General features: G+C 39.5%; 1 protein-coding gene across 1 annotated transcript in view; it reads right to left on the reverse strand.

Annotated features, from left to right (window-relative positions):
- The window catches only part of TRPC7 (transient receptor potential cation channel subfamily C member 7), a 65,571-nt gene extending 38,587 nt beyond the window's left edge, over positions 1–26,984 (reverse strand). The window contains exons 1-2 of the mRNA XM_062501912.1: positions 26,214–26,984; positions 6,565–6,747 (exon numbers count right to left, since the gene is read on the reverse strand). Coding sequence (XP_062357896.1) covers positions 6,565–6,747; positions 26,214–26,966 — 936 coding nt within the window. The 5' untranslated portion in view covers positions 26,967–26,984. The remainder of the gene's footprint in view (positions 1–6,564; positions 6,748–26,213) is intronic.
- Between the last annotated feature and the right edge of the window lie 341 nt (positions 26,985–27,325).

Consider the following 27,325-nt stretch of genomic DNA (forward strand, 5'->3'; position numbering starts at 1 on the left):
AGTAAAAAACTACCAGACAACAATGTCCCTTTGGTATCTAAAAATCAGCCACAGAGGGCACAGAAGAAGAGATTGAAAACACCATAGCCTCTTCCTCCCCCAGGAGAGCCAGGAACTATTTTCCCTTGGCTACATGGTGAAAAAATTGGGAAGAAGAAGAAGAAGAAGAAGAAATGGTGCTTGATTTCAGATGTCTCTAGTGTAGATGGATTTATTCCCAGCAGGGCTGATGGGAAGACAAACTCACACATAGAATGAGACTTCTCTCTCCCTCAGGTAAAGAGACCCAAAAATGTGCCCTAATGCAGACATATGCAGGTGTGTGACAAGAAGCTCACACAGGAGAGCCTCACCCCGGGATAATATCCATGCAGATCCACATTTGAACAACACTTGGGAAAAGACCCTCAATAACTTTAATTAGTGATTTATTTATATTGATTTTAAGTGTTCTACTCATCCATATCTGACTTTCTATCCCAAATGCACATTTGCAGGTTTATTGCCTATGGGAATTAGGCAAAGTCAAAATTGGAGTCAGCTAAGTTCAGGTTTGTAGCAAACCATATTAATTGGTTTTTTCCATGGAAATTTTGTTATTAATTATTAATTAAGGTAAATTTAAGCCCATTCATCTGTGATGTACGTCCATGCAATGGTTTTGATGTGTTCTTGTGCTCACTTGTCTGTATCTTGATGGACATTTAAGACCCTGTGACAATTTGCAAATGAAAATAATTAAGTCTGCATATTTCAGTAAACTGGGAATATTGCAGACAATATTCAGGATGGAGAAATGATTCATTGAAACCTTAAGAGGATGGATGTACGTGCAGGAAATAACAAAATGAGATTCGTCAAGGAAAAGAAAAGAAATTAAAACATCTGGGGGAAAGGAAATCATCAGAGTTACAGATTTTAGTGGGAGGAAGGAACCTTGCTAATGAAATAGTCCAATATAGAAATGCATTCTGTGGGGAAGGGAAGCAACTCCTCCCCTTTCCAATCTCTGTCAAAACATCTGCAACATGCAATTAAAATATAAAAGGAAAAATTACACGGATAAGGTTTAGTGTCCAGAATGGCCACAGTGTTTCCACTGATATTAAATTACATTTTACAGTATTCATTCGATCTCTCCTGACAGAAGCAAGAGATACTTTTCTTCCCACCACCCCTGTCCAAGACATCAATGACTTCACAAGACCTCAGTTAAATATTCCTGGAACTAAAAAGTGGGAGGAAAAAAATAATGAGGGATTGCATAAACAAAAATACAACATTCTGGAAGGCCTTTTGACTGAGGAGTTCTTCTCCTTGAGGCTTCTCATTAGATGCTAAACCATAACCCTGTCCTGTTCCAAACCATATCTGTGCATGCTACAGGCACTGGGGCATTGAAACATCAATGTTTGTCCCCTGAGAAATTCCTAAACTGAAGTTGTGGATGTGAATAATTTCATTTGGGTTACCCAAATGTAGTTTCCCATTGGTATTAAGGCTGGTGTGCAGGCTGTGGGCCTGGTGTACCCTCTCCACTTTCCCCTGCAGCAGTCCCTCTGCAGGATTCTGCAGGATAACTGCAAACTGAGAGCACACAGATCTCACCCACCATGGCATGTGGCACAGATACACTCCTTGCTCCCCTAGTGCCAGAATGTTTCATCAGTTCTGGGTTCCTCCTGCCCTCTGTTCTCCACCTTATTTTCCTGTGCTTCCTGGGCAAAAGCCCAGCTGTCCCAGGTAACCTTCCCAAGGATGCTCTAGTGGAACTCTCTTTGGGGCAGTGTCTGTTACTGCACGTTTTGGGGGGCAAGACTGTCTCTTCAGCACAGGCAGGGCTGGTTCCTTGCCCATTCAGGGACTGACCTTCTCCAGCTCCCATTCAAGCTGTTGCAGCAGTTAATGAGAGCTGGGACTTCTCATGCCCTCAAGTACCTGAGTCGTGTGACCAACGCAGTGAAAGTTATAATCTAATGCAGCCATGAGTATTCTGTTCAGAGCTTCCTCTGTATGCTAATTATTAATAATGAGTTATGAAAAAAGTTCCTGTTCCAGCTCTTTCTTAAATGGGATTTACACAGCCATCTGGTGTTCTGTTTAATTCTCTTTTTTTTCCCAACCCAATTTGTGTGTCTAACTGTTAATTAAATTAAAACTCATGAAAGAAAAAGGTGCTCTGGCTTTGCTATAGTTATGAACAAAGCTGCTGAGAAGACAGAGATGGGCACTCAACATTTGCAATTAAAAGAATAGAGCAACGATAATTTTGCCATTGGGAAAGAAGGGAAATGAGTGCCACCTCCCACAGAGGAGCAATAGCTTTACACCTACAGAGAAGCCACAGCTTTACACCTAAAGATAAATGTTGACACAAGTACCCTGCCAACATTAAAGAGACAAGAAAGGATCATATTGGTACAGACTAAAATGAGAACATAAAATATGAAGGCATCTGTGCATCTGATACACAGCAGCAAAATGGTTTTGTTATGAGACATCAAAACTTTAATTTTCTCACTGTTGGCTGTCTAAGGTTAGTTCTGACTTCTGTACCTCTGCCTCTCAAAAGTAGAAATCATATTCTGGCTTAATTACAAATTAATTCACACACACAAAAAAAATGTATGCTACCCTTACATTTCAAGTACCTCAGTGAAAACAAATTGGTTTGAATGTTTCAAGAAAAGTAAAAAAACAAAAACCTAATGTAAAATTTTCACAGTAAGCTTTCAGATGTTGGAAACCTACATGAGGAGCAGCTGCAGGTATCCATGGCCCACAGAGCTCATGGTCCTTGGGATCAGAGCTTCAACTTAGCAACTCTAGCCACTTTTGGCTATAATCCACCAAAAGCACCTGTTCTACCTTAATGCTGCTTTTTATTTTGCCACTTCTATGAGCAGCTGCTGGACTCCACCAGAGTTTGCTCTCACTGTGAGAGATCCCAGCCTCTGCTCCAGTGGGCAAGTGAACACCTGAACAGTCTGGCTGCAGCATCATCAAAGTGCTTGGCTGCTCTTCCTGCACCCAATCCTCCTCCTCCTCCCTGTGCCCCAGATTCTGCAGCGCTGGAAGAAAGATAAATCTCTTATTGGCTGAAGTGTGCAATTGCAAAGCATCACTAAATAAACCAGGAGAGACAATGGTAAATTTGCAACAATCCCATAACATTGGCTAAAAGTTCAGTTTGTGGAAGGAATCCAGGACTCAGTAAATGCTGAAGTGTTTGAAAATGGTTTGTTTTGCCCTTGACAAATTGTCTCCATTTTAATAATTCTCAAGGAATCATTAGGACAGCTGATCTAAAAGAAACTTAGAAACTCTGGAAAACTTAGGCAGAGGACATTTGAGTGATTTTTTTCCAGAAATCCTGGGGTACAGAGTGTTTATTTTGTTCTTTCAAAAAGTGTGAAGAATAACAGAAATACATCATTTTTATAAACAACTTTGTGAACTACTGTAGTTTTGGGTTTCTCCTTGATGCAAAATATGTAAAAGCAGAGTTTCTTAATTCTTCAAATATCTTTTATAGAAAGTCCTTGAATTAGAGCCTTAAGCTTCTCACCATCTTCTCATATGTATTAGCAGCATGCTTTGCAGAAGAAAAGGAAAAAAGAGGCCAACAAGTGCAGCCTGTAATTTTTGATGCTTTCTTGAATGACTTTACAAGATTCATCTCAAACTTTGTAAATTAGGAAAAAAGATGCTGATCAATAAAACCGTGTCCTTTCATTTGACCAGACAATCGCTTTTTTGAAGTTGAAAATTAACAAGGTAACAGGAGATTTTAATTGGAAGCACAGAAGGAAAAATGCAGAAACATATCATATAGGGCATGGACAGAACCTGCTGTAGGTACCAGCTGCAGGTTTACTGAGCAGAGGAGGTAAGAAGGCTTCAGCCCTAATGTGAACACAGGATTTTCCTTGGACAGCTGTGACTGCAGTAACTGCATTGCATGCGGACAGTGAAGTAACAAAGAAGTTTGGAAGAACAAGGAAGATTTTAAAAGATTTTGCAAAGGCCTTTTGAAATTCTACAGATGCAATTGCTCTTCTGTCTGAGGGTAGGAGTCCTCGACATCTTTCCCAGAGTCTAGAAATAAAAATGTGATGAAATACAGACTGCATCAGCAGCTGTAAAAGAAAAAATAATGGATATTAAATAATAATTTTCAATGCGTTTCATTGTTCTCTGCAATTTTTTCAACAAAGAAAGCCTATTGTAGACACTGAGTATTAATATGGAAATGTGAATTAAGAACCTAATGGTAAAAATAAATTTTTTAAACATCAAATATTTCTTAAAATTTCCCATGCAAGTGCAAATATTTAGTCTGAATATGAACTTAATTAAAAAATAACTCATAACCACTATCACCTTTTTTTTTTTCTTTGTCAAACCATTCTGAAGTCCCTTAAGTTATTTTGTATAAAACTCCTGCACAAGCAAGGTCATCCCAGAGCACATGGCACAGGGTTTATGTTCGGTCAGCTCTTGAATATCCCCAGTGAGGGAGACTCCACGCTCTCTGGGCAATCTGTTCCAGTACTTGGTCACCTGAACAGCAAAGAAATTCTTTCTCATATCCAAGTGGAACTTCCCGGGCATCTGTTCCTCCGTGATGTCTCTTGTCCTGTTACTTGGAGTGCTGAGCAGAGCCTGGTCCATCCCCTTGACACACTCCCTGCAGACACTGACAGACATTGATGAGGTCTCCTCTCAGGTCTCCCTTCCCAGGTATGGACAGGCCCAGCTCCCTCAGCCTTTCCTCATAAGAAAGATGCACCAGTTTCCTAATTTACCTTTGTTCTCTCCTGGACCTGTTACAGGAGCTGCACATCTCTCCTGCTCTGAGGAGCCCAGAACTGGGCAAGGTCTAGTCAGGATGAGCCATTAGCCTTGAAAAAGTGACTTGAAACTTACAGAATCTGTCCAAGAACTGGTTTATTAAATGTGCATATTACTTCACCCTCCCTCTGACCCCTCTCTATTAAAGGATTTCCTTAAAATGAAAATGGATTTCAGAGCACAGGATTTGTACACATAAACCTAAATATCTCTCAACTGAATAAAAAGCTTGCACCTGAAATGCATTGCCTCTTAAGGAATTAATTAATGTGTTACCACAACCTTTGTTATGGCAAGTGTGACCAGTATTGGTCTATTACCATGTCACTGCCAAAACCCAAAGCCATTTATCTGAGTGTGTCTCTGTCTCCCACAGATGGAACTATCTTATTTTCAAGTTAGCACTAAATACTCATCTTACATATAGAAACACACAGCAGCTGCTGAAAAGAATGTGCTAAAAAGTGCTGACCTGAGAGTCCTCATGAGACTTCTGAATGCTCATGTTCATATCTTGTAATTAATTTAACAGTTATTACCAGTATGCAACAAGTTGCTCTGATCCAGAAAGGATGCTCAGCTTTCCTGGACTTAGGAAGATATTTATTCATTAAAAGATCAACTGTACATGACCTCCTATGGGTGCTTTAGGTCAACGTTCATGCATTGTGAAAAGTTGCACATTTAGACAAGGTAAGAAATGGGGGAATGTCCCTCTGCAACCAGGTAAGCCAGGGTGGAAGTGCTCAGAGCAGCACAGCAGCTCCAGCTTGTGGTCTAGGTATCAAAAGGGTGATACGAATTTTTAGAAGGATAAGTGAGTAAAGTAGCACAGGAGAATTCACACATTGAAAAGGCTCAAGGTTCTGACAAAGGTCCCTTGCAACTGAGAACGTTCTGTGATTCTGTGACTGATGATTCCCAGGCCATGGATCTCTGGGCACTGCTCCATGATGAAGTACTATCTGTGTCTTTTAGATTAGCTCATTTTCTGAAAGAGCGCCAGAGCAAGTTTGGCCTCCCAATTACCACAGCAACAGTTTCAATAACTAAACTTGACCCAGCTTGTTGAACATCTGACTGAGAGTGAACTGAGATGTTCAGCTTGGTTTTAGTGATGGAAGAAAGCAGAGACAGAATATCCTAGAAGAAAATATTTGGCTCCATACTATGTGTTCCTGAATGAAAGCATTTAATTTCAAATATGTTTTAAGATTCTCTTTAATTAATGGCTTTGGTAACAGGAAAAGACCTTCTCCAGCCAGCACAGCAGCACAATCAAGAGGCAAAATGAAGCAGGTGGTGGGTTTGGGAGGGGAAAAAGAGCAGATGTTAGCTTGAAAATTTGGAATGCTCTTTGAGTCCTGCAGCAGGAGCCCAGTTTCCATCAACGCATATTGTAGGAGCAATTAATTGGGACCACCCAGGCCTAGAATTTGCCAGAATAACATTTTCCATTCACACAACACACTTCTGTAGGGCTGAATAGTTGTTTCAAATATTTCTAGAAGAATTTATTTTTCACTTTGCAGAAAACCTTCTCCATATTAAAGGATGTGAGAAAATGCAAATCAACCCACAATTTGCTTAAGTTCTAGGGATAGTCCAGGTCCCACTGAAATCTATCTTTTGTTTATTTTTCAGGTGGCATCAAGGAAGCACAATTAAGTGTGAAGACATATTCCCCAGAGAACCAAAGAAAGAGCTTACCTTTTTGACCTCGTACTTAATAGCAAGTTTAATCCTGCTCAAACTTGGCCGGTGGTGCTCAGGGCACAAATGGATGTTCACATCTCCATTCAGAATAGCCTCCACTTCTTCAGTGTCTCTGCACAGGTCCAGCACCCCCACCACAAAGTCCTTGCATTGCATAGATAACTTCCGATAGTCATTCTGAGGGAAAACAGAAAAAAATGGTATTTAATTGTGCACTGGAAAGCTGGGCTGCAGATAGGCAAATGAAAAAAGGATGAGAGAGCAATTGTGAGCAAGGTTACTTCTTCAAAACTACTGCCTGGAAGAGTAAGAAAGCATTTGATTTACACAGCATGTGGATGGCTTTTCACAGAAGTATAGGAGCTCCTCCAGACTTAATTACCAATGTCTCTATCAGCAGTGTAGTTTGCATGAGAACAGAACAAGTTCTACAGAACAAGTAAATAATTCCTAGGGAAATTATGATTTTAAGCAATTAGTTGATCTTTGCTTTCTTTGTGGCCTATCTCTAGAAATGTAAAAATGTGGCCAAAAAAAAGGTCCTGGTAACTGGTTAAAATATACAGCAAATTTTTCAGTTTTTTTCAATTACTTTCCTAGTAATTCTTTCTTTCCTAACTTTCAGTTTCAGACCAGTACAACAAGCTAGAGCATCACACACAGATGTGTTCAAATGAATTATATAGTTGCAATGCCAGCCTCAGCCTCAAACCTTAGAATTAAGTTAAACATTCCTGAAACAGCATCCAGATGATCATTGTCACAACATCTCTCCAGGAAATGGAACTTCAGAAACTCAACATGATTCCCTGTGAAATAACTGCACTTTACAAACCCAAATTACACTTGTGAGGAAGGAGATAACCTCTACCTGACTGGACAGAGGGCTAGAAGAGCAAGTTCCCTGACTTAAATTATATTGTGATTAATTTTCACATGCTGACACTTAAAAGTGAGGAAAGTGCCACCATCTGAGTAAATGTTGTAAATTAGAACACAATTAAGGCTACCATTAACATCATGACAAAATGGTGATATTAAAGGCTCAATGCAACAAATAGGAATAATAAGCATATGAAAAGTTCTAATGATTTGAGAGGTCTTTTCAAATTAGGTTTGATGAGTTAATTAAATTTAGTAAATTATCTAATTAAGTCAGCAGCCAAAAGAAGAAGTTAAACCTGGCTTTGATGAAATGATAAGGGCAGCCTGTTTTTGTGCTTCTATATTTTCTGAGTTATCAATTCTATCATTTACGCATAGCAACATATTAGCCTTCCTTGTTACACAAAGATCTCTAAGAACTGTACAAACATTCATTAATTAGTTTGAACAGCACTGTCTAAAATTTGTAATTAGAGATGGCTTAACTTCTCTGGTCAGTTTTTCCTCTTCAGAACTGAGATGATAATGAATTTTTAAATCAGTTGGTTTAATGACTTTGTCATGGGTTTGAGGTTACTTCTACCTTGAATGTGTGTGCATGTCCCAGCTTTGCTTTTCATGCATGGAAGAGCTGGGAAGAGCACAGAATAATCCCAGGGAACCAGAAAGCCCCTAAGGGGGGTAAGTGTGGCATTCCCACAGGAAAGGGAAGAAGCCATTTCTGATCTGTGTTTAGTAGAAGGGGCTGAAGTCAGCTAGGGAATAGCAGGGATTTTACTGCTGACACCTTCTGCAAGATGAAACTTGCATGTTTACATCCTCTTATGTATCAAAAAAGTTTAGATCTCAGTTCCTCTTTTTGTCCTTGAGTGCTGTAATCAGACCAGGTGTTCTAATTGGGTTGTTAATGGAGAGGAGCAAGAACTTCAAATCTTCATTAAGAGGAGACATAAGAGTACAACAAGCAGATCTTTATTGGGGTGAATGCCCCATTACAGAAGCTGAGGCACCAAGACTTCCATAAATGTGCCAAGATAGAGCACTAAGATTTAAGATGGGTCAGGCAGAAAATGATGGTCCACTTACATCTAAATCTAGTACCTGAGCATTTTGTGGAGATAGATAGGATTTGTGGAGTAATATTTTGAAATATAGGGTGAGGTAAAGTCTGAAGTGTAAATGAAAGACCGATTGTACTTAATGGCTTCAAAGCACTCCTCTCATATCAATTCCATGCTTTAATCTTCCCCACACCAAGGTGAATTTCAATAAATTGAAAATTTGCCTCTTCACTGAGAGAATAGATGGCTAAACAAAAATACCAGCCTCAAAATAACTACAGGAATAGTAGTAGGACAGCAGTAGAAGGAGTAGAAGGACAGTAGAAGGACAGCAAATATAGATAGATCTGAAAACATGTGTTGGGTAGGAATGAAATGCCTTGCTGCCACAGGTAATGGAGATGCTTAATTAGCCCAGCAGCATTAAAAAAACAAGGATGATAACTCTGCTGAGTTTTAATACCATTCTCTATGTACTGTTTGCAATGTTCACAACCTTATCTCTTAACCAGCACATTTTAGGTAATTCTCATCACCACTTCCACATCATCTGAGCAACTAGTTTGTATAAAATTGGATTATATTCCCTCTTCTCCTTTCTTTAAGGAAAGACATTTAGTAGGAACTAGGAAAGTTCTTCCAAAGCATCTGCAAATGGCAGGTTCCCATCTGGCAAACTCTATCAAGACCCATCTTTATGCACATCTCCAAGCTTAATGTTTTTGCCGGTTCTGAACCTTTGTAGAAACTATGGATGATTTCCTCATTCAAAGTTTTTTACTGTGATTTTTAAGTAGACACAAACAGCCATACATCCTATCCAAGATACAGGATGTAGGAAGAATGAAATAAAAAAAAAACCAAAACTTCCCTCTAGCAATTCTGCAGACAGGCAGGAAGGCAGAGTACATCTCTCAGGAGATTGTTCATCTGTTAATACAAGTCTCACAGATCACTAAACCTGCTTTGTCTCCTGATTATTCCTTTTACAAAACCATTTGTCATCTTTTTCTGGTTTCCTTAATGCTCACAGTCATCATAGAAAATCCTGATCACCCTGATGGTGAGAGCACACTCAATGACTCTCCTCATGTCAGGGTATTTCTCTCAAGCACACATTATTCTTTACTTAAAGATGGAGCTTAACAAAGGTCTGAGAGCTAATCTTCTCCTGGTCCTGGCTTGCAAAGCACAGTTCTGGTGATACAAGCAGAAATTCTGTACCTGCATCTAAAATCCTGATTTGTGCACTCTGAAACACGGGAAAAATACCAAGGAAGCCAAGAAGATTTATTTACAAGAAGCATTCAAGCTCTGCCGGTGTTTGTGCCAGCACTGTGTATTTCACACACTTGCAGGAATTTCACACATTTGGAAGGATCCAAGGTGGTGCTTTCCCTGCAGGAAGGGGTGCTGGGACAGCGGATGGAAGGCTGCACCCCCAGGCAGAGATTAGCAAGGAATGGTAGGAAGAGGTGAAGAAGAACAAGGACACATTTCCAGATACTTCCAGACACTGGTGAGCAGTTACACAACTTGAGGAAATTACCTGAAGCTGTGTCGGGAGAGATTTAGGTTGGATATTAGAAAAATATTTTCCACCCAGAAGGTGGTTGGGCACTGGAAAAGGCTCCCCAGGGCAGTGGTCACTGCACCAAGCCTGACAGAGCTCAAGGAGCTCAACACTCTCAGGAATGTGATGGCTTTCTTGGGGCTATTCTGTGCAGGGCCAGGAGCTGGACTTAGATGATCTGTGTGGGTCCCTTCAAACTCAGAATATTCTGTGATTCTGTGACTCCCTGTAATTCTTGCTACATCAAGGTTTTTGAAGATCATAGCCCTCTGCCAGAAAACAGAGGAGCAGATGGCAACTGTGTCTTGGGGTGCAAAGTGACGGTCCCTGCTTCACCACTGCCTTGCCAACCAGCTTTGACTCCTAAACCAGGCACTTCATGGCCCTCCTGACTAAATAATTTTTGGGGAGAATTATCCTGGTGGCAAGCCTGGGTGGTAAGTGGGGTGTAGATTTGTACCACAACAAGAAACTCAGGGCTGGAGACACAAAATCCAGCCCAGTTCTCCTGGCAGTGCAGCAGAAGCAGACACAGGCAATGACAATAACCCAAACTTTTCCAAGCACCCCAATTAGGTGCCATATTATGGAAGTCTGAGGATTATGAGGCTCATAAACCAGATGGATTTTTACAGTAATGAAAATTGCAAATCACACATGAGAGATGCTGGGGTCTCATTTTGACAGGCTGAGCACTGTCAAGCCTCAGGGAGGAAGATGAGGGATACAACTAAATAGGCAAGAAATCCAGTCTGTTTCAAACAGCACATGGAAGAGAACTTTATTTCCAATAGAGGCAGTGAGTAGAGAAAGATCAGGATAATGCCTGAGAATATTACAATATAATTTTTAAAAACTAGAACATAATAAAAGGACTCCAAATTAGTCATTTCCTGCTTCTTCTAACACTGTTGTGCATGTGGAGTTAAAAATGTCTAATTTTGATGTTTTGAAAAGGCTGATGGTACTTGTCATTCACTGCAATTTCTCTGAGTACCCTATTATTATCTGTTGATTATGTTCTAAATGAACTCTGTCATGTCTCCACATCTGCTCAAAACCAACCAGATTTTTTCAAAAAAGAGCTGTTTCAGGTCAGAGGGATGGAGTTTGAGTAAAAAGTTAAGTGAAATTAGAAAAAACTAAGACCAGGAACTTATCTGGCATTTCTGGGTAGCATTAAATTTGCTGTGCAAATGAAAGCTGTAGATGCATTACACAGAGTCTCTTTTTATGTTTCTTTGAGCTCTTGGCTCTTTGTATTTAATCTACATCACATAAACACATATATCAAGGAGAGAAATATTGTATTGCTTAGATTAGCATTTTGAGAGGAGACAGCAGAAAAAAAATGGAGAGGTAGTTCTGTATATATGAACAGAAAACTCCCCCAGGTAAAAATTCTTGTAGAAAGAAAAAAAAGCTGAGAGAAAGGAGTGGGGGAGAGGGAGGGGGAAAGCAGAAATATTTCATGCAAGATTTGAAATGAAATTGTCAAATAAACTATCATGCCAAATATTCAAAATGCTTATAAATATTTACCAATTAGTTATCACATGAAATATGCACGAGCCTGTATAGAAAAGCTGTGGGACAGATTTCCTTCTGGGCATTCAGTGTCTTTGGCTGGCTGTATGTTTGGGAGTGAAAAGAACAGGGCCTGTGGGAGGGAAAGTGATGAGAGAAGATGCTGAGGAAGGGCCCTGCACTGATTCTGACCTTGTAACTTTGTCAACCTCTGAAATGCTCTGAGCACCCCTCCCAAAGAGCTTTTCCAACTGCTGACACTTTTGAATACAGTTGAGTACATTCTTATCGTTTCTAGGCTACATGCCTACATCCACAGTCTATGCCAAGGCTGTACAGTTAATTTTCCAGAAAGCACACCCAGTTAGTTTGTGTTCTCGTGCTTCTTAAGTGGCAGAACATCAGAGAATTATTGGAGCTCTGGGTATATTGTGCCATACCTGTGGGCATGTCTCAGAATTTAAAGCCCAGCGCTTGATAAAAACATTTCCCTATTCAGGTGCAAGTTGCTAAATGTTTCTAGAGGTAGGAACAGATGCCCCTGTTCATTTTTAAAATTATCCAGACCTTGACTTCTTAATCGCCAGCGAGCGTAATATAATAAGCCATCTGTTAACATACAAGAGTTTGACGTTTCAGAAGTGTGACTCTGTTGCTTTCCAAGCAATTTGGACCCTTCTAAACGGAGCCAAGATAAACATGCCCATGATTTTTCCTCTGAGCAGTTCCAGGCTGCAGCGTGGCAGAGCAGAGGGGCCTCCAGGCAAAAGGGGATTTTAGTTTCTGTCAGGAGACACTAAGAGATGTGGCCAATATAAGAGCCCAAGGACAAACCAGAGTGCTGTCTGTGTTGACATATTCTTCTCCAAAGAAGCCCAGAAAACAACAGGATCATTTGATTGAGGACCAAAAATTTTCTGATTTCCAACACGCAATGGAAATATCCCATGAAGCCATCCCTTACATTATTGCAAGGATTTCAATGGCAGCTGCACTGACCAATTTAGAGTAAGACTAATTTGTTTTTTTTGGTGTATCTTTATTCTCCTCGGCTTTCTAGCTTCAATTCATCTCTTCATATTCCCTACAGAAGCTCATCTCTAAGAGAGTATATCCCTCCACCAAGGGGATAGAGCAGTAAGGAATCAGTCAAACCACTGACTTTGGATTTCACCTTATGCCTATTGACTGGTAAATACACCAAATTCATAAAGAAGCTCGACAAGACAGTGGTAATGATTCTCGCTGTGGAGTTGAAAATCCTTTAGGATTTGTTACCATGCTTTTGCAGCGTCATTTGCAGGCCCAGGTTTTGGTTTAATCTTCAGCAATAACATTGCAAAAATGTTAAGATGGAAGTTTTGGCAGTCCACACTGTCAAAAGCAACAGAAAGGACAGGTTGGCACCTGCCTGTTTTGTTTCTACATTTTGCACTTTAGCTCTTTTCTGTTCTAGCTCTTACAAATTTACCAACTCTACCAATATTTTTTTTTCTGGGAAATTACTCATATTTTTGATAAATGTAGCTTCTGTGGGACCAAAACTAATGAATAAATTTTGGAAGCATTTCTTCCATCAATAAAAACATTAGAAAAGTTAAAATACTTTACTTTGACTTCCCCTTGGAACAAGTCCTTTATAAGGTGTCTGGGTGGTTTTTTAATCTAAAGTTAAAGGATGGATTATTTGGGGAAGCAAAGGCAGGAATCAAACATAATCATTAAAGAAAGTTCAGGACTGAGACTGAGCACAATTCCTGACTCTTCAGCCAAAGTTTTAGATTCCCTAGTATAAGAAATTCCAGAATCAGTCTATTCTCAACCTTTTTTAATACTTCTATTGTACACGTGATCTCCCTCTACACTGAAATTAATGGATGCCTTAACTTATCCAAAGTTCTCACCCTGAACAGAATACAATAATTCTTTACATACCTAATGAGGTGCCAGAAAAACACCTCCATCTCCTCTACTCCTTTCCCCCAAAGTCACCTCCAGCCCGACTGGTGCCATTACTGAGCACCCCTGTGCAGGAATATCAGTGCTATTCAGCAGAGAGCTACCACCTCATTCCAAGTCTCTGAAAATATTTAATTAACTTAGAACAGAAATTATATTAGCTTACTTTTTTTCCTAATGAGAGTATTTAAAGTCTTAAGGTTGGCATAGCAGCTTTTCAACATAAGATGGCATTTGATGTATTTCTCTTTCCTATCACCTCAGCTCATTTTCAAACACACATCACAAATAAGCCACAGCTCTTGATCCCTCAACTAAGTGAACCGTGTTTCTTTTCTTGCAGATTTTCCCTAGCTCATTTGAATGTTTATGCTGAAACACCTGTTTGCAGAAGATAAACTATCAAGTCCCTGGATGTCACATAAACAGGACAGCCTAGACAGAGCTATTAACAAAATGTGCATGCCAAATGTGGGAATGCACAAATTCGGCCAAGGAGAGGGTCTGTCTCCTGTGTCCTCCTTCTCTTTAAATGCAAATCATGCATTTCAAAATAATACTCTGATAATTTTCTGATTGAAGAAGAGTTTAGGATCTGCTCACATCAGCAGTAAAATCAAACTCATGATGATGCATGCAATGCTCCAAATCCCTCTCCATGACATTCAAACATGTGTTTGCTCCTTGTTTGGGGCTATGACACTGAGAATCACTGGTTACCTGGGAGAAAAAGCCAAGCCCCACTTCACCACGACCTTCTTTTAGGTCATTCTGCAGCTCTGATGTGAGAGATTTACCAAGCACAAAGTTACCTCTGGGCCAAGCTTCTAATTCCTCATGCCACCCCTACTTTTTCTCTCTGACATTTTCCCACGTATATCACATTCCTGATCTCTTTGTTGGAAGCTTCACTGGGAAAGATTTCTGTTTTCTATACAGTTTGAGAATAAATAGTTTCCTTGCACTAAAAGAATTAGCTGCTCTACCTCAATTTCATTTCTCTCTTTAGCTCAGGTGAGAAATCTCTGTGCTTCCTGAAAATCAAATGGAAAAAACCAGGAGAAAATAATGTATTTAAATTCAAAGTAATTCTTTGCTCAAGATACCTTCATTTATCCCTTAGGCTGAGGTAAATTTGGCACCTTCAACTTGTTTAAGCAACACACTTATATGTTCAAAGGTGCTATGAGTTCCTTGTCTCATAGGAATTTTGGCTACAAGAAGCACATGTGTATCAAAAAAAAAAAAAAAAAAAAAAAAAAAGACTCCTAAATCCATCCTGCAGGTGAACGTTGGCTTAACTGTGAGCCACAATGCAAGTGATATTAATAATTAAAATAACCTTATGTTTTCCAGGTCTCAAACAGCCAACCACCACAGTTCTTAATGTCCAGAAAGGAGAGCTTCTAATAAAACTGGTCACAAGCATCAGAGTGGGTGAAATTCTGGTTCCCACAGCACATAAGCAGCAACCAGTCACTTTGGAAACATCCAGCTGCTGAGCCCTGGCATAGAGCACTTTTGACCATATGGAAATTGTCCTCTCTCTATGAAGAGCAGACTTTGAAGTCGTGCTGCAGACCCTTCCTGAACAGGAATATGAATATTAAAAGTGCGTAATTATATTTCTTAGTTCCGAAATGAGTTCAGATCCTGGGGTTTGGACAGTGAGAATGAAAAGATACCCAGTGGGCAATGAGCTGTTTCCATGCTGCACTGGTGACTATTTCCCTGCAACAAATTACATTCCAGAAAATTGCCATTTTTGATCATGTAAATGCCAGAAAAACATAGACACTACAGTACCTAGCACCATTTAAAAGAAATATGGAAGTGTTTGTATACCACTACTGTTTATCCACAATTCTCTTAATAGTCTGCCTGGACTCAGTGAGGATAAGTTCATCATAATTATCTACAATAACAACAATTAACAACATAATGAGGGATAAACTTAATCACTTCCCATCTGCATCCTATTTGATGTCAGACTTGAGATCCTCAAAATGTGTTACTTAATTTACATTCATTAATACGATATTGATTCCCTACAGTGCCTTGGATAAACGTACCTGACTCCATTCTCCCATCTGCTGATCTAACATCATTATTCTATTCGGAGCAATCATCCTAATTATGCTCATTTGTAGTTCCAGTAGATATCCCTTCCCAACGTGAATGATGAGCAGCACTCTTTGGAAAGCAGTCATCTTGCTCATAATAAACCTCCCAGCTCCTAACTATTCCCAAAACTCCAGTGCTGATACCAGCTGAATGGTTGGCCATTTGGTGGTGCTAATTAAATGCAAAGCTTACCAGCGTTGTGTTGGGCTGATATCACAGTAGTGATCACAGCCTTTTCTGACTGTTTTCCTCAACAAGAATTGGATTTTGGCTTTCTGAAGAATATCTTCATCTTTGGTGCTTTAAGGTGGACCCTTCTTGGTACCTCTCATTGCTGAGGGAAGGAAGAAGGGGAATTGTGTTGCTGTGTCATTTTATATCAGTAAGTGCGCTGAGAAAATTCTCTTAGATGAATGTAAGCATGTAAGGGCAAGTTCGAAGTCCGATGAACTCTGTACTCCCTGCAGAGGACCCAGTGACCAGGATGGAAAGGCCCAATAATTCTTTCCTTTTCAACAGCCAGCTCAGGGCAGCAGGACCTCTCCTTGCTGCACTGCCATCGAGTGCATGCACCAATTTGAGCACCAGGACTCGTTTTCCACACTCAGTGGGCAAGAAAGGAAAACACTCCGTCACTGTTAACTAAACACAGGCAACAGGCCAAATCGTTCTCCCTCCCGATCAGAGCTCTCTGAGCAGCTGGAAGCAGACGTGGCAGGGAAATGTGGGATGCTCCAGTCTGGAGCTGCAGTGAGGGCTCTGGCCAAGCACCACAGAAATACCCTGGCACTGGGACAGGGCAGCCAAAGGGACAGCTGGAGGTGGCACAGAGGAGTTTGTCTCACCTTTATTGCTTAGAGACTGGAGACACAACGGTTCATTCTGTGGGAGAATCCAGATCACTGGGAGAGATCGAGGTAGGAATAAATCCCACCTACTGATACACCAGCTGATCATACCTTGCTGTGATGGATCCAAGATATGGTATGTTATTCCTCATTTGCATAAAGAGAGGAATCCACGAACAGGGATCAGACCCACTGGTCAGCCCACTGCTCCACTGCACATCATTCTTTCAAAGGGTGAGGATGTTTGGCTTCAAAAAATCTGAAGATGACTCTATGGTCAAATGGGTCATAATTTTGCCAGCTACTGAGTTTTTCTCCCATGTTAAAGCTGCTATAGAGATCAAAATGTGACAATAAGATTGTGGTAAGCTGAACTTTTTATGTTTAAATTTTGAAATTATTTCTAAACTTTTTGTTGCTTCTCTGCTGCTTTTGTGACAGTTGTATCTGTTAGAGACAACCTTCTAAGCATCTGTACTCAAAAAAGTTGTTGCAGAGTAGTGCTCGCACACAAAAGACAGTACGGGCAGATCATCTTCATTCCTAAACTCAAAATAATCTCTAAAACCAAATAATTTTATTAACTCCTTGTGGCTGAGAAGCAGAAGCTGGCTGAGGAGCAGGTATCAGCATCACTTCTGCTACAAGAGCTCCCATTAGCCAGTTAAATGCCACTTAAATCTTCACAGCAGTGACCTGCTGTCCTTTGCTCAGCCATATGTGGTATACATGACCCCACAGCACACAGGGACATTATATTAATTTAATTTGTTCTTATTTATCTTCCCTTATATCATAGTAACACTAATTAATATAACTGTATTTAACCTTACCTTCACACTAGTCCCCTCTAAACACAACAAATTATCTCAAAATGACAGGTGTTTACTTTCCTTCTGTTTACTAAAAATCCTTTACATTCCCAAGTAACATGTTACAAGCTTTGTTGTAAATCACCCTAACTACAGAATATCCAGCAACTGCCTGTATCAAAGGTAAATGACTCTGGTATTCACTAACAGAAGTTTAGGTTTAACAAGGATGAAAAGGAGATCCCTCAGCTCTAAACTTCTTCTAAATATATTCAATATGCTCCATGTTACTGTATATGAGATGTCACATACACGAATATATTTCGTGAAAATCACGGTTCCATAAAATTAGTTGCCACAAGGTCCTCAGAATGGTTTACAAAAGTCATCTCACATAACAAAAAGTAACTTCCAAATTCCTCGTCCAGAATTTAAGAACTATATGGAAAATCTGGACTTAATATAATTGTTTCACCAGGCTACAAAAGGAAAAAGTAAAAGTCACCAGCCATGTATTCAAAGAGAAGCATACTGACAGTCCCAGTCCAACCCATTTACTGGAAGGTTGAAGCTTCAGATACAGAAGTTTGATATCAGATGTTTCTGGCAGGGGAGAAACAAACACATTTATATTGCTGGATTCCCCCCCCTTTTATTCTGTTACACTTTTATCCCAGGATTATTTATGTGTAAGGGACTTCACTCTGCTCACCACCCTTACCAGCTGCTGCATTTCAGGTGCCTTAAAAATATTTATAGGGATTTTCCAGCTCCTCAGAAATGCGCTCTTGGTGGAGGATGGGCTGCTTATTTGTAAGGAAACACTGATATCCCAGGAAAATTACCTTAAAACAATTTCAACTGGTTCCAGACTTTACACTTATTTCTCTACCTGGCTAAAATATCACAGTGACTGGCTCAAAAGCTTTATATGTAAAAATGCTTCTAAATTTCTCGGAAGTGGTGAGGCAACTGCTGTGCTATTCCCTTATGTGACACTTTTCTATTGCTCTCTACTTCTCAGATGTTTTCTCCCATTAATGATTATAAGAGGATTCCATGTTATTTTATGTTTTTATGGTCATGTCTGTTGCTCACCTAAACTAAAATCCTGCTCCAGGGACGTGTTCAATCAAGCTGGAAGCAGTAAGATGTTAAGTGCTGCTGTTGAAATTTTGCTCATCCTTAACTGAGTAGGACTAAAATGACTTCCCAGGGAGCTGTAAAGGGTAATAAACATTGCACTGATGGTATGCACACTGGCATTGCCAAAAGTCTCACTTGCAGTAGCGTCACAGGAAACAAAAGTATCCCAGCTGTACTCTCTGGGACAGTCAGGTATTTCCAGGGTTGCATCTGTCTTCCCTTCCTCAAATGTTGAAAGTTGCCTTTAATTTTTGGAAGTTGCTTTAGGTTGTTAAAATGTAATATTTGAATTAGCATCTCCAGGGTTGTTTGAAAAGCTTGAGGCATTAATTCAAATTTTACAGTTTTTTACACTGGTGAATTGTCCATGCTTTGATGTGTAGTAAGGGTCTTTTCACTTTTCGCAGTGAAAGGTCCCCTTTCACTCTTTCAAAACAAAGAATGGGTTGGCTCCCCAGGAAAGCAATAAAAATATTTTTTTGCATATAAAGTATTTTGATAACTTTGAAGAGGTTTACTTTTAGCTGGGAGATTTTAACAATGTCACTCCTAAGGCAGGTGAAATAACCTTGTGGGCAGTGGATGTTATCCAATTTTATGTGACTGCTCAGTGGCTTGTGCTGCCAACAGTCACAACTTCCATGAAAAATGGTCTTAATTTTTCCAGGTGTGGGTTGTAGTAGACTGAGTTATACCCTTCACTATGAATCATAGCACCTACTACTTTGCTTGACTGTGAACAGACACAGACAGATGCTAACACACCTTCACACACAGAGATACAAATCTGGATTTCTCGAGACAGCTCCAGACATCACAGCTTTGGCAGTGGTTCTACACCCCTCTGAAAAGCTTGAAGATTTTCTTCTCGTGCAACATTTTAAAACCATTTTTCTTGGGCAATATGCCAGACAGAAAATTATTTAATCACAGAACCTAAAAAGAGCACTTACCATAACAGCTCTCAAAATATAAAGGATATTTCTTAATTTACAAATATTTAAAGAAAGCAACACAAAAGTCACAAATTTGGTAGATTTTCAGGGCAGAAAGACTATATGTATATCCTTTTTCCACAGTCTCTGCTATATATCCATGCTAAAATGTAACTGCAATTAATTAATTTAGCTCTCAAGACAAAGCTGGTGTAGCATCTATTATTAGTGAATTTGTCTCTGAAAAAGAACAGCATAGAGAATGACTTCCTTCTGCACAGAGTAAGTCCCACTCAGTGAGCCAAAAACTAATTTCACTACGAGGCTTAAATACATTTTCCTTCTCCCAGGCTATTTCCATTATTGCTTTTAATTTCCTCTCTTATTTTAATACCTAATTTGTTCCAACAAGAAGTTAAATTTCTAACAATGGAAATTTGTTTTGCTGCTTTACTGGGACTTGATTCTTTCCTCTATTATGAGTTGGGTAATTGGTTGTACCTGTTTGTGCACTTGCTTTGAACAAGTGAAAATTAAAATAAAAGAATTGTAGGTTCTAAATGTGTTTTCTTGGCAGTGGAGAAAATTTACTTATAGGTGAGAGAGGGTAAAAAAGAACAGTTCTTTTTAAAGGTTAAAAACCACCATACCACATCCCTGACTCCATCCCTAATAAAAAATAATATTCTCACTAAAGATTGACCTGGAAAAAATTATATCTAAAAAACAAACACTTGGAGAAGTGACTGTTCATGTATTCATAAGTATTTGTATTGGTGATGCTTAATATTCAAAACAGGCACTTGGTAAGATCGAGAGCTGTGCAAGAGAAAATAAAAACAGTAGCAAAAGGCAATGAATACATTCTGCCTACCAGACCAAATTTCTGAAGTTCCCTTCTGCCTTTTCTTCTTAAAATCCAGCAAAGTGAAACTTGAGGAAAAAATGAAAGCTGCATAAGTAAAAAAATACATCTCTTTCAGATATGCAAATGCTGTCTGGAAGAAAAATAAAGAAAACAGAATGTTTGAAAAAAATAAATGAAAACTTAAACAAATGCCATATAAACACACAAAAGCCTTTAAGGAAGCTTGCTGAAATAATAAATGAGTCATAAGTATTCACAAACGTAACAGAAGCAAGATGTCTGCCAGATAATGTGTTGAGGGCAGAGGTTAAGAAAGATTAAAAGATCAGTCAAGGAAGAATGGTTCAGAGAGGAAATATTAAGTCATGGATTTACAAGAATGTTCATGAGGCTAATTAGGGAGGTTCCCATGCCAGATTCTGGTTTCAGTGGGAGATGAGTTGCAGGCACCAGCTCCATCAGTCAGTCCTGAGAGGAAACAAATCCAAGAGTCTGTTCAGCCTGGGTAGGAAGCAGAGATTTTAAGTGCAGACTTGCTGGTTTACAGTCTGAGCGGTTTTAAGTATTTTTCTCTTTCCAAGTTCATTGCTATCCTCTGTTCTCTCAAAGTATTTCCCTTCCCTTGTATTTTACTCTTAAACATTTCATGCCATTTTCTATCTTTTAATCACTCATTTCAAAATAGCAAGAGTCTAATAATGAAATTTTCCATTCCCTGCAGCATGGAGCCAGAAATACAGGGAAAATGGACAAAGTCATTCCGCTTAAAAAGTTTAACTTAAGTGTATTCTGTGAAGTTAGTTAGTTAGGTAGAATAAAAGTTGGAGGTGACTTACGGAGGCAAGAAGAATGCCAGATCATCCCTAAGAGCTACAAGTCATTGAATTTCAAGGGCTGTTTTGTTACTCCTTCAACATTATGAGAAAGGAGGAATTTGAGCCTTAGCTGCTTTGCATCACTGCAGCCCCAATGGAACAAGAGGCAGTTCCAGCAGGCTCATGCCTGCTAGCATCCACACACTTGGCTTGCTGCCCCACAGCAGCCTGGACACAAGGCTCACCTGCACCTGAGCGCAGCCTGACTGCCAGGACCTGCTTTTGGATCCCAGCAGCTTTTAGACAAAGTGTTTAATGGGAAAAGAGACACTAAGAAACGTAAGAGAGGAACAAAACATGTTGCATTGTAGTAAATGCACTGACAATGTTGGTGGGAGCAGTAAACAAAGACTACACACCATATGTCTTCCAGGCGGTGATTTTGATCTTGCTTTTAGTAGCATTTTAATCAAGAGTTGATGAGATCTGATTTACTACTTATGGTTGGTGAGATCTTTTCTAAGCCTCCTTTGCGAGTCTCTAATTTGATTTGTCTGGATTGCTAAATTATTTACCCGATTTACTTCATCACAAGGATGCTTCCTGACATACACAGGCGTGCGGTCTAATTTGAGAGCATGCAAGGCTGTAAAACAGTCCTGGCTGTGGAGTGGGATCTCACCAGAAAAAGGAGTACCCAGTCACTGCTTTAGGAAAAGTATTATTCTGGGTTTTCACTCAGTTTCCACTATGTGGACAGTAAAATTAAGATGATGCTGCTATTAAAGACAGTTGCAAAGGCATTTCCTGCCGGCTGTTTGCTAGCAATTCAATCTCCTAAGGTTTTCGATGGACATGTAAAGACAATTCTGTTGACTCTGCTTTTAATATTCCAGTCTTGGAAATGAGTTACCTGGCTGTGAACAGCTGGTAACTGTGCAGACATCTGCATATGCTTTCACACCAAGCTGCCATGAGGGAGATCGATTTCTCTGGACCAAAGAGAGCAATTCTCAGCCTGGCTCAGGGGTGAGGACTGGTTCAGATGGACAAATCCTGGCCATGTTATTCATACTGCAAGTAACATCAGACTCATTTATATGAGCAAAGCAAACAGAATCCTCAGGTAGATGGTAGAAGGATTATTTGCTTTATTACTGAGACCCAAGATCTGCAAGATTTTAAAGAAATTGGAATGTACAGAGATGGGGTTTTTTTGAGTAAAAAAGGGAGAATGAGAGGGGATAATTCTTCCTGTGTGGACTAGAGGGTTCCTAGCTCTGCTAGGTTGACAATAAATGCTTTCTCCCTTAAAACAGCTTCACATATTAATCATTAGCCTAATGTCCATTTTCCACCCTTTATGGAAAACTACACAACACATTAACTTTGTCCTATATTTCTATTTTAATTGTACTTTTGATTTTTTAATTGATGAGTCCCTCAGTTTTCTACTCGGCTTTTCCTACATTCCGCAGAGGCATGGTGACTTGGAGCCCTTCAATCTACACAGGATCTTCTCTTTCTCTGCGTTTCCAAGAGCAATACAGAAGAAAGGACTCATCCAGCAGACTAAATGAGGCCCCCAAACTGTATGGCCTTTACTTCAGAGGATGTTGGTTTGGATTTTAAAACAAAATTAAAACTAGGAGGAGTGAGAAAGTCATGAACAGGTCTTAATTTAGAGCTTTCTAGTGAGATATACAAAAATGACAAAGCACTTCATTAAGATTATTTTCTTTCAACTTGGGATGCCTCCACTGTAGGAGAATATCATTGCATAAAGACCTGGAAAAATACACAGGAACTCTGATGTTTACTTCTCTTTTCTGAAACCCATCTCAGGGATTTCCCACTTACCCCATTTCTACATGTTTTTTCATAGGTTCCATATTTTTATTTTACTTTCGGGAAGGAACCTTTTTGTTTTTATTTCTAGAGCAGCAGACTACACATTTCATAGCAATTTTTTTTATAATAAGAGAAAAAAATTTTGGGCAACATTTTGAAAAGCTGTTTCCTCACATTTGCAGCATATTACTGAATCTTAGAAATTTAGGGTGATAAAAAATCTATTCAGCTTCTGCCGCAATAAAAAAACAAAAGAATGGGTAAATTGGCCAACCACAGGTAACACAAGATTTTTTCTTTAAAGTGGTCCATGTGGCTGTTTTTTTCACATTTCTCTGTACGAAGAGGCAACTTGCTTGAAAAATTTCATGTTCTCTAAAAAAATAGCACACATATTGGCTTCTCCTTTTGATGTGCTGAAAGGTGCTGTTGCATAAGAGATTTGGGGCAGCAAGCAGCAGGCAATAGGCACTGCATTTATATTTTAATTAGCTCATGCTAGCAGTTTCTTCAGAGGTTACTAAATTATTATCTGTCCACCTACATTATTAAAATTTTGTGTCTTTCCCTTTCAAGGACTCTTTGTACCCCCTGAAAACCTCCTGAGAACTGTATTTCTGCAATAGCACATACTTTTTAAATAATGTTTTTAAATAATCCCAAGTGATAATTTTATAAATCTGTTGAGTGTCAGTTTTAATTATAGAACTTCAGGAATCAAACATATTACAATTCTGGGAAAGTACTATTTTAGTCACAAAAAAAGCTCTCTAGAACTTGTCTAATTTAATAAAATTTCTTCATTTGTGGGCTTCTTAAGTACATTTTCAGAAATTGTGTTCTTTCCTCAAAATAAATTCTGAAATAGTCATGTTCTGTGAAAAAAACCCACAAAAAACACTGTTTTATTAATACCCTATTTCACATCACACTGATTATGTCAATAAGAATAAATATTTTTACATAAATACATACCTCTGGGGTTTTTTTGCTATAGTGAGAATACATTAGTATCTTGAGAAATTTCTTATTTCTGGAAGAATTAACATACTAAAGGAATGAGAAATCTGAAACAAACTAATGGCATGGGTAGGTGGTTCACTAACATATATGGATGTATGCTGCACAGACCCTTCCAATAAGGCAATGAACTTGGAAAACTTGGAAATTCAGTCATTTGTCAAGTGGTTTCTAATGTTTTGGTTTTTTTTCCGGTATTGATTTATTCCCATCCATTTGCCAGTGAAGAGATATAGCTACCATTAAACTTTGCAATATTTGATTGTTGGTTTGCTCCTGGAGGTTTCATGTACCTTCCAGTGCCAGTGTAGACCCTGCTGGCAGCTCCAGGAACAAAAGGGAGAATTCTGGTAGAAATATATTTACTCTTCTGCAGTAAGACACTTACAAGGACTGACAGGCATGCAGTGCTGACGCTCCTCTCAATATACAGTTTTATATGCAAAGAAGCTGGAGCATTAATGAGAGATTAATGTTAAGAGTGGGCATGAGCCTCCAGTGCTTTCACACTGGAGCAACCCTCACTCAAGCAGTTGGATTCACTGAGCCCAGGCAGGTTGCTTCAGTCAGAATAAATCCAAATAAAACTTCCCCTTCAAATTATTGTGTTCTTGCATTCTGATGCACATGGGGGAGAAGAGTTTGCAACATTTTATCCTGATTTTATTGACCAAAAGATCTCAGTGGTTTTCGAATTTTTTTCCTGTTAGTTGCTAAACAGTTGCAAAACTTGAGAATATGTTTTCTTCTTACTTTTAAATTGGAGAGGATAGATTCATAGAACCATTTAAGTCAGAAAAGCCCTCTAAGGCCACCACTAAACCATGTCCGCAGGTGACACATCTACACATCTCTTAAATCCCTTCAGGACAGTGACACAGCCACTTCACTGGGGAACGTCTTCCTGGGCTTGACCTCCTTCTCTGTGAAGAGATTTTTGGTGTTATCCAACCTAAACCCCCCCGGCACAACTTGAGGCTTTTTTTCCTACTGATTGTTATCTGGGATAAAAGACCAACCCCGGTTATGAATTCCCCTCAGGGAGTTGTAGAGAGTGAGAAGGTGCCCCCTGAGACTTCTTTTCTCAAAGCTCAGCCCTCACATCTCCCTCAGCTGCTCCTCATCATATTTCTGTTCCAGACCCTTCCTCAGCTCTGTTGCCCTTCTCTGGACCTGTTCTAGAACCTCAATGTCTTTCTTGGAGTGAATGGCACAAAACTGAACCTGAGATTCAAGGCGACCTCTCCAGTGCCTGGTGCAGGGAGATGATATCCTCCCTAGTCCTTTGTAGTATAGAGCTACAAATCCTGAAACAGATGCTTTAGCTTGTGAATAGTGTTCTAAATCAAAAATAATGGATTCCTGGTGAGAATCCTACCTCAGTGTACTCACAACATGGACTTTATTACCCGAGTCACTGATCATGATTGTAGCTGCACAATAGCCATAAGTCAGAAACAAGTCTTATGTTGATGGCTGAGCCACTAAAAATGAGGGGTTTAATGACTAATTTATATTAGAAAGGGAGACAATACTCTTTATGTCATGTAAATGACTTAGAGAAATACTGCAAATGGCATTGGGCATTTACAAACTCATTATGATAATGGAAATCTCAAATAACTTAGAAGAGAGTTCCACATGCTCTACTCTTATATTTGGCTTGATGATAAACTTCAAAAAAATTTAGTGGCTGTTTCTCTTTTCCTTTTTCACGAACTTCATCATGTCTAGATGCAGCACCAAACCAATAAGATGCTATGCAGTTTAAATTATTTTACAGAGAACTAAAATTTCTTAATTTATACTTTTTATCATTGTAGCAGAACTAGATGTACTGGATTCTTAAAACAACCTCTAGAACTCTGCTTCTGAAATAGATTGCTCAATTACAAGACTTACCTTTCTTACAAAAAATGAGTCTTCATTTATTTAATATTCTAATTTTTATTCCTGCTGCAAAATAGAGATTCTAAGCAATCACAGTGTGCAACACAGAAACTTAAGCTTCTGCTGTAATATGCAATGTTCAGCTCCAAGCATTTATTACCTAGAGAATGACAGCGATATGAATCTATGCATAGCTAACACATCTGGCAGCCTCTGCCAGTCTTACTCCCCCACCCCCCAAACAGCAACCCAAAATTTGATCAAACATGTAAACTACACAGTAGCCTGAACACTCTCAGCCCAAAGAAAAAGACACAGTGATGAGTTACCTTAAATTCAGTTTCAATGTTGGCTAGCCTGGCCAATTCATTGCTAAGCTCTAGAGCAGTAAGGACAGGGTCTTCACTGGACAGAGACAAATAAGCAGCACTGGCTAATCCTTTGTAAGCATTCATTCTTGAGCGAGAGTGACTAAAGGAGTCCTTCCTCTGCTTTTCCATACATTCATTGCACTTGCAAAAATAGTCATGTGGCCTTTCAATCCGAGCACCTTTTAGAAGTAAGATGTGAACAATTTCATATTCCTGGCAGTGGGCAGCAAGTATGATGGGTGTAATGTCATGGGAGAACCGAGTTCCATCTTCATCATAAGCATAAAAATCATCATCCCTCAGTTCCTGCTCGAGAGGGCTGAGTGTGAGACGCTGCCCTTGCGCAAAGGCTGGGTGGTTCAATATTGCTTCTACAATGCGCACGTATCCTTTACTGATGGCTAACAAAAGTGCATCCCCTACTCGAGCGAGATTCTCCTTCTTGAGGAGCAGCTCTGTCACTTCCAGGTGCTCATTCCCTACCGCTAACTGGAGGGCATTTTGTCCCATATAATCGACACAATTGAAGTTCAAGGTTTTGGATTCCTCCAGCATTTTTCGCACAACAGGAATGTTGCCATATTCTGCAGAATCGAGAAAATGTTCCTCCTCTGCAGTGAGGTTGGTGCCTTTCTCGTTGAACATGTAGGCAGGGCCCCGGATGGCCTGGCGCCGGCCCTTCTCCCGAAGGGTCGCATGCCTCCGATGCATGTCTTTAGAATTGCTGTGCCTCAACCTGCAGAAAACCAGACAGGAACGTTGGTTACATCCTAGCAGAGTTATCATTTCACAGGAACTGAAATAAGGTTGGAAATGTGTCATTTTGACCAGATCTGGCTAGCTTTATACGGTTTGAGCAATTGCTTAAAATCATTTAGGACACATGGAACAAAGATTAGCTTCTGAACAAAAGACAAGCCCTCCTGTGATTTGTTCACACTTCCTGATTGTAACAAGGATGCTCAGCACATTCTTGACTTGATAAATAGAAAAAGAAATGCATGTGCATAATTTTTCATTTGTATTGTTTAGAATATCATTACACCACTTTTAGGACTAATATAGACAAG

The sequence above is a fragment of the Cinclus cinclus genome, chromosome 14, assembly GCF_963662255.1.
Source record: "Cinclus cinclus chromosome 14, bCinCin1.1, whole genome shotgun sequence".
Lineage (NCBI taxonomy): Eukaryota > Metazoa > Chordata > Aves > Passeriformes > Cinclidae > Cinclus > Cinclus cinclus.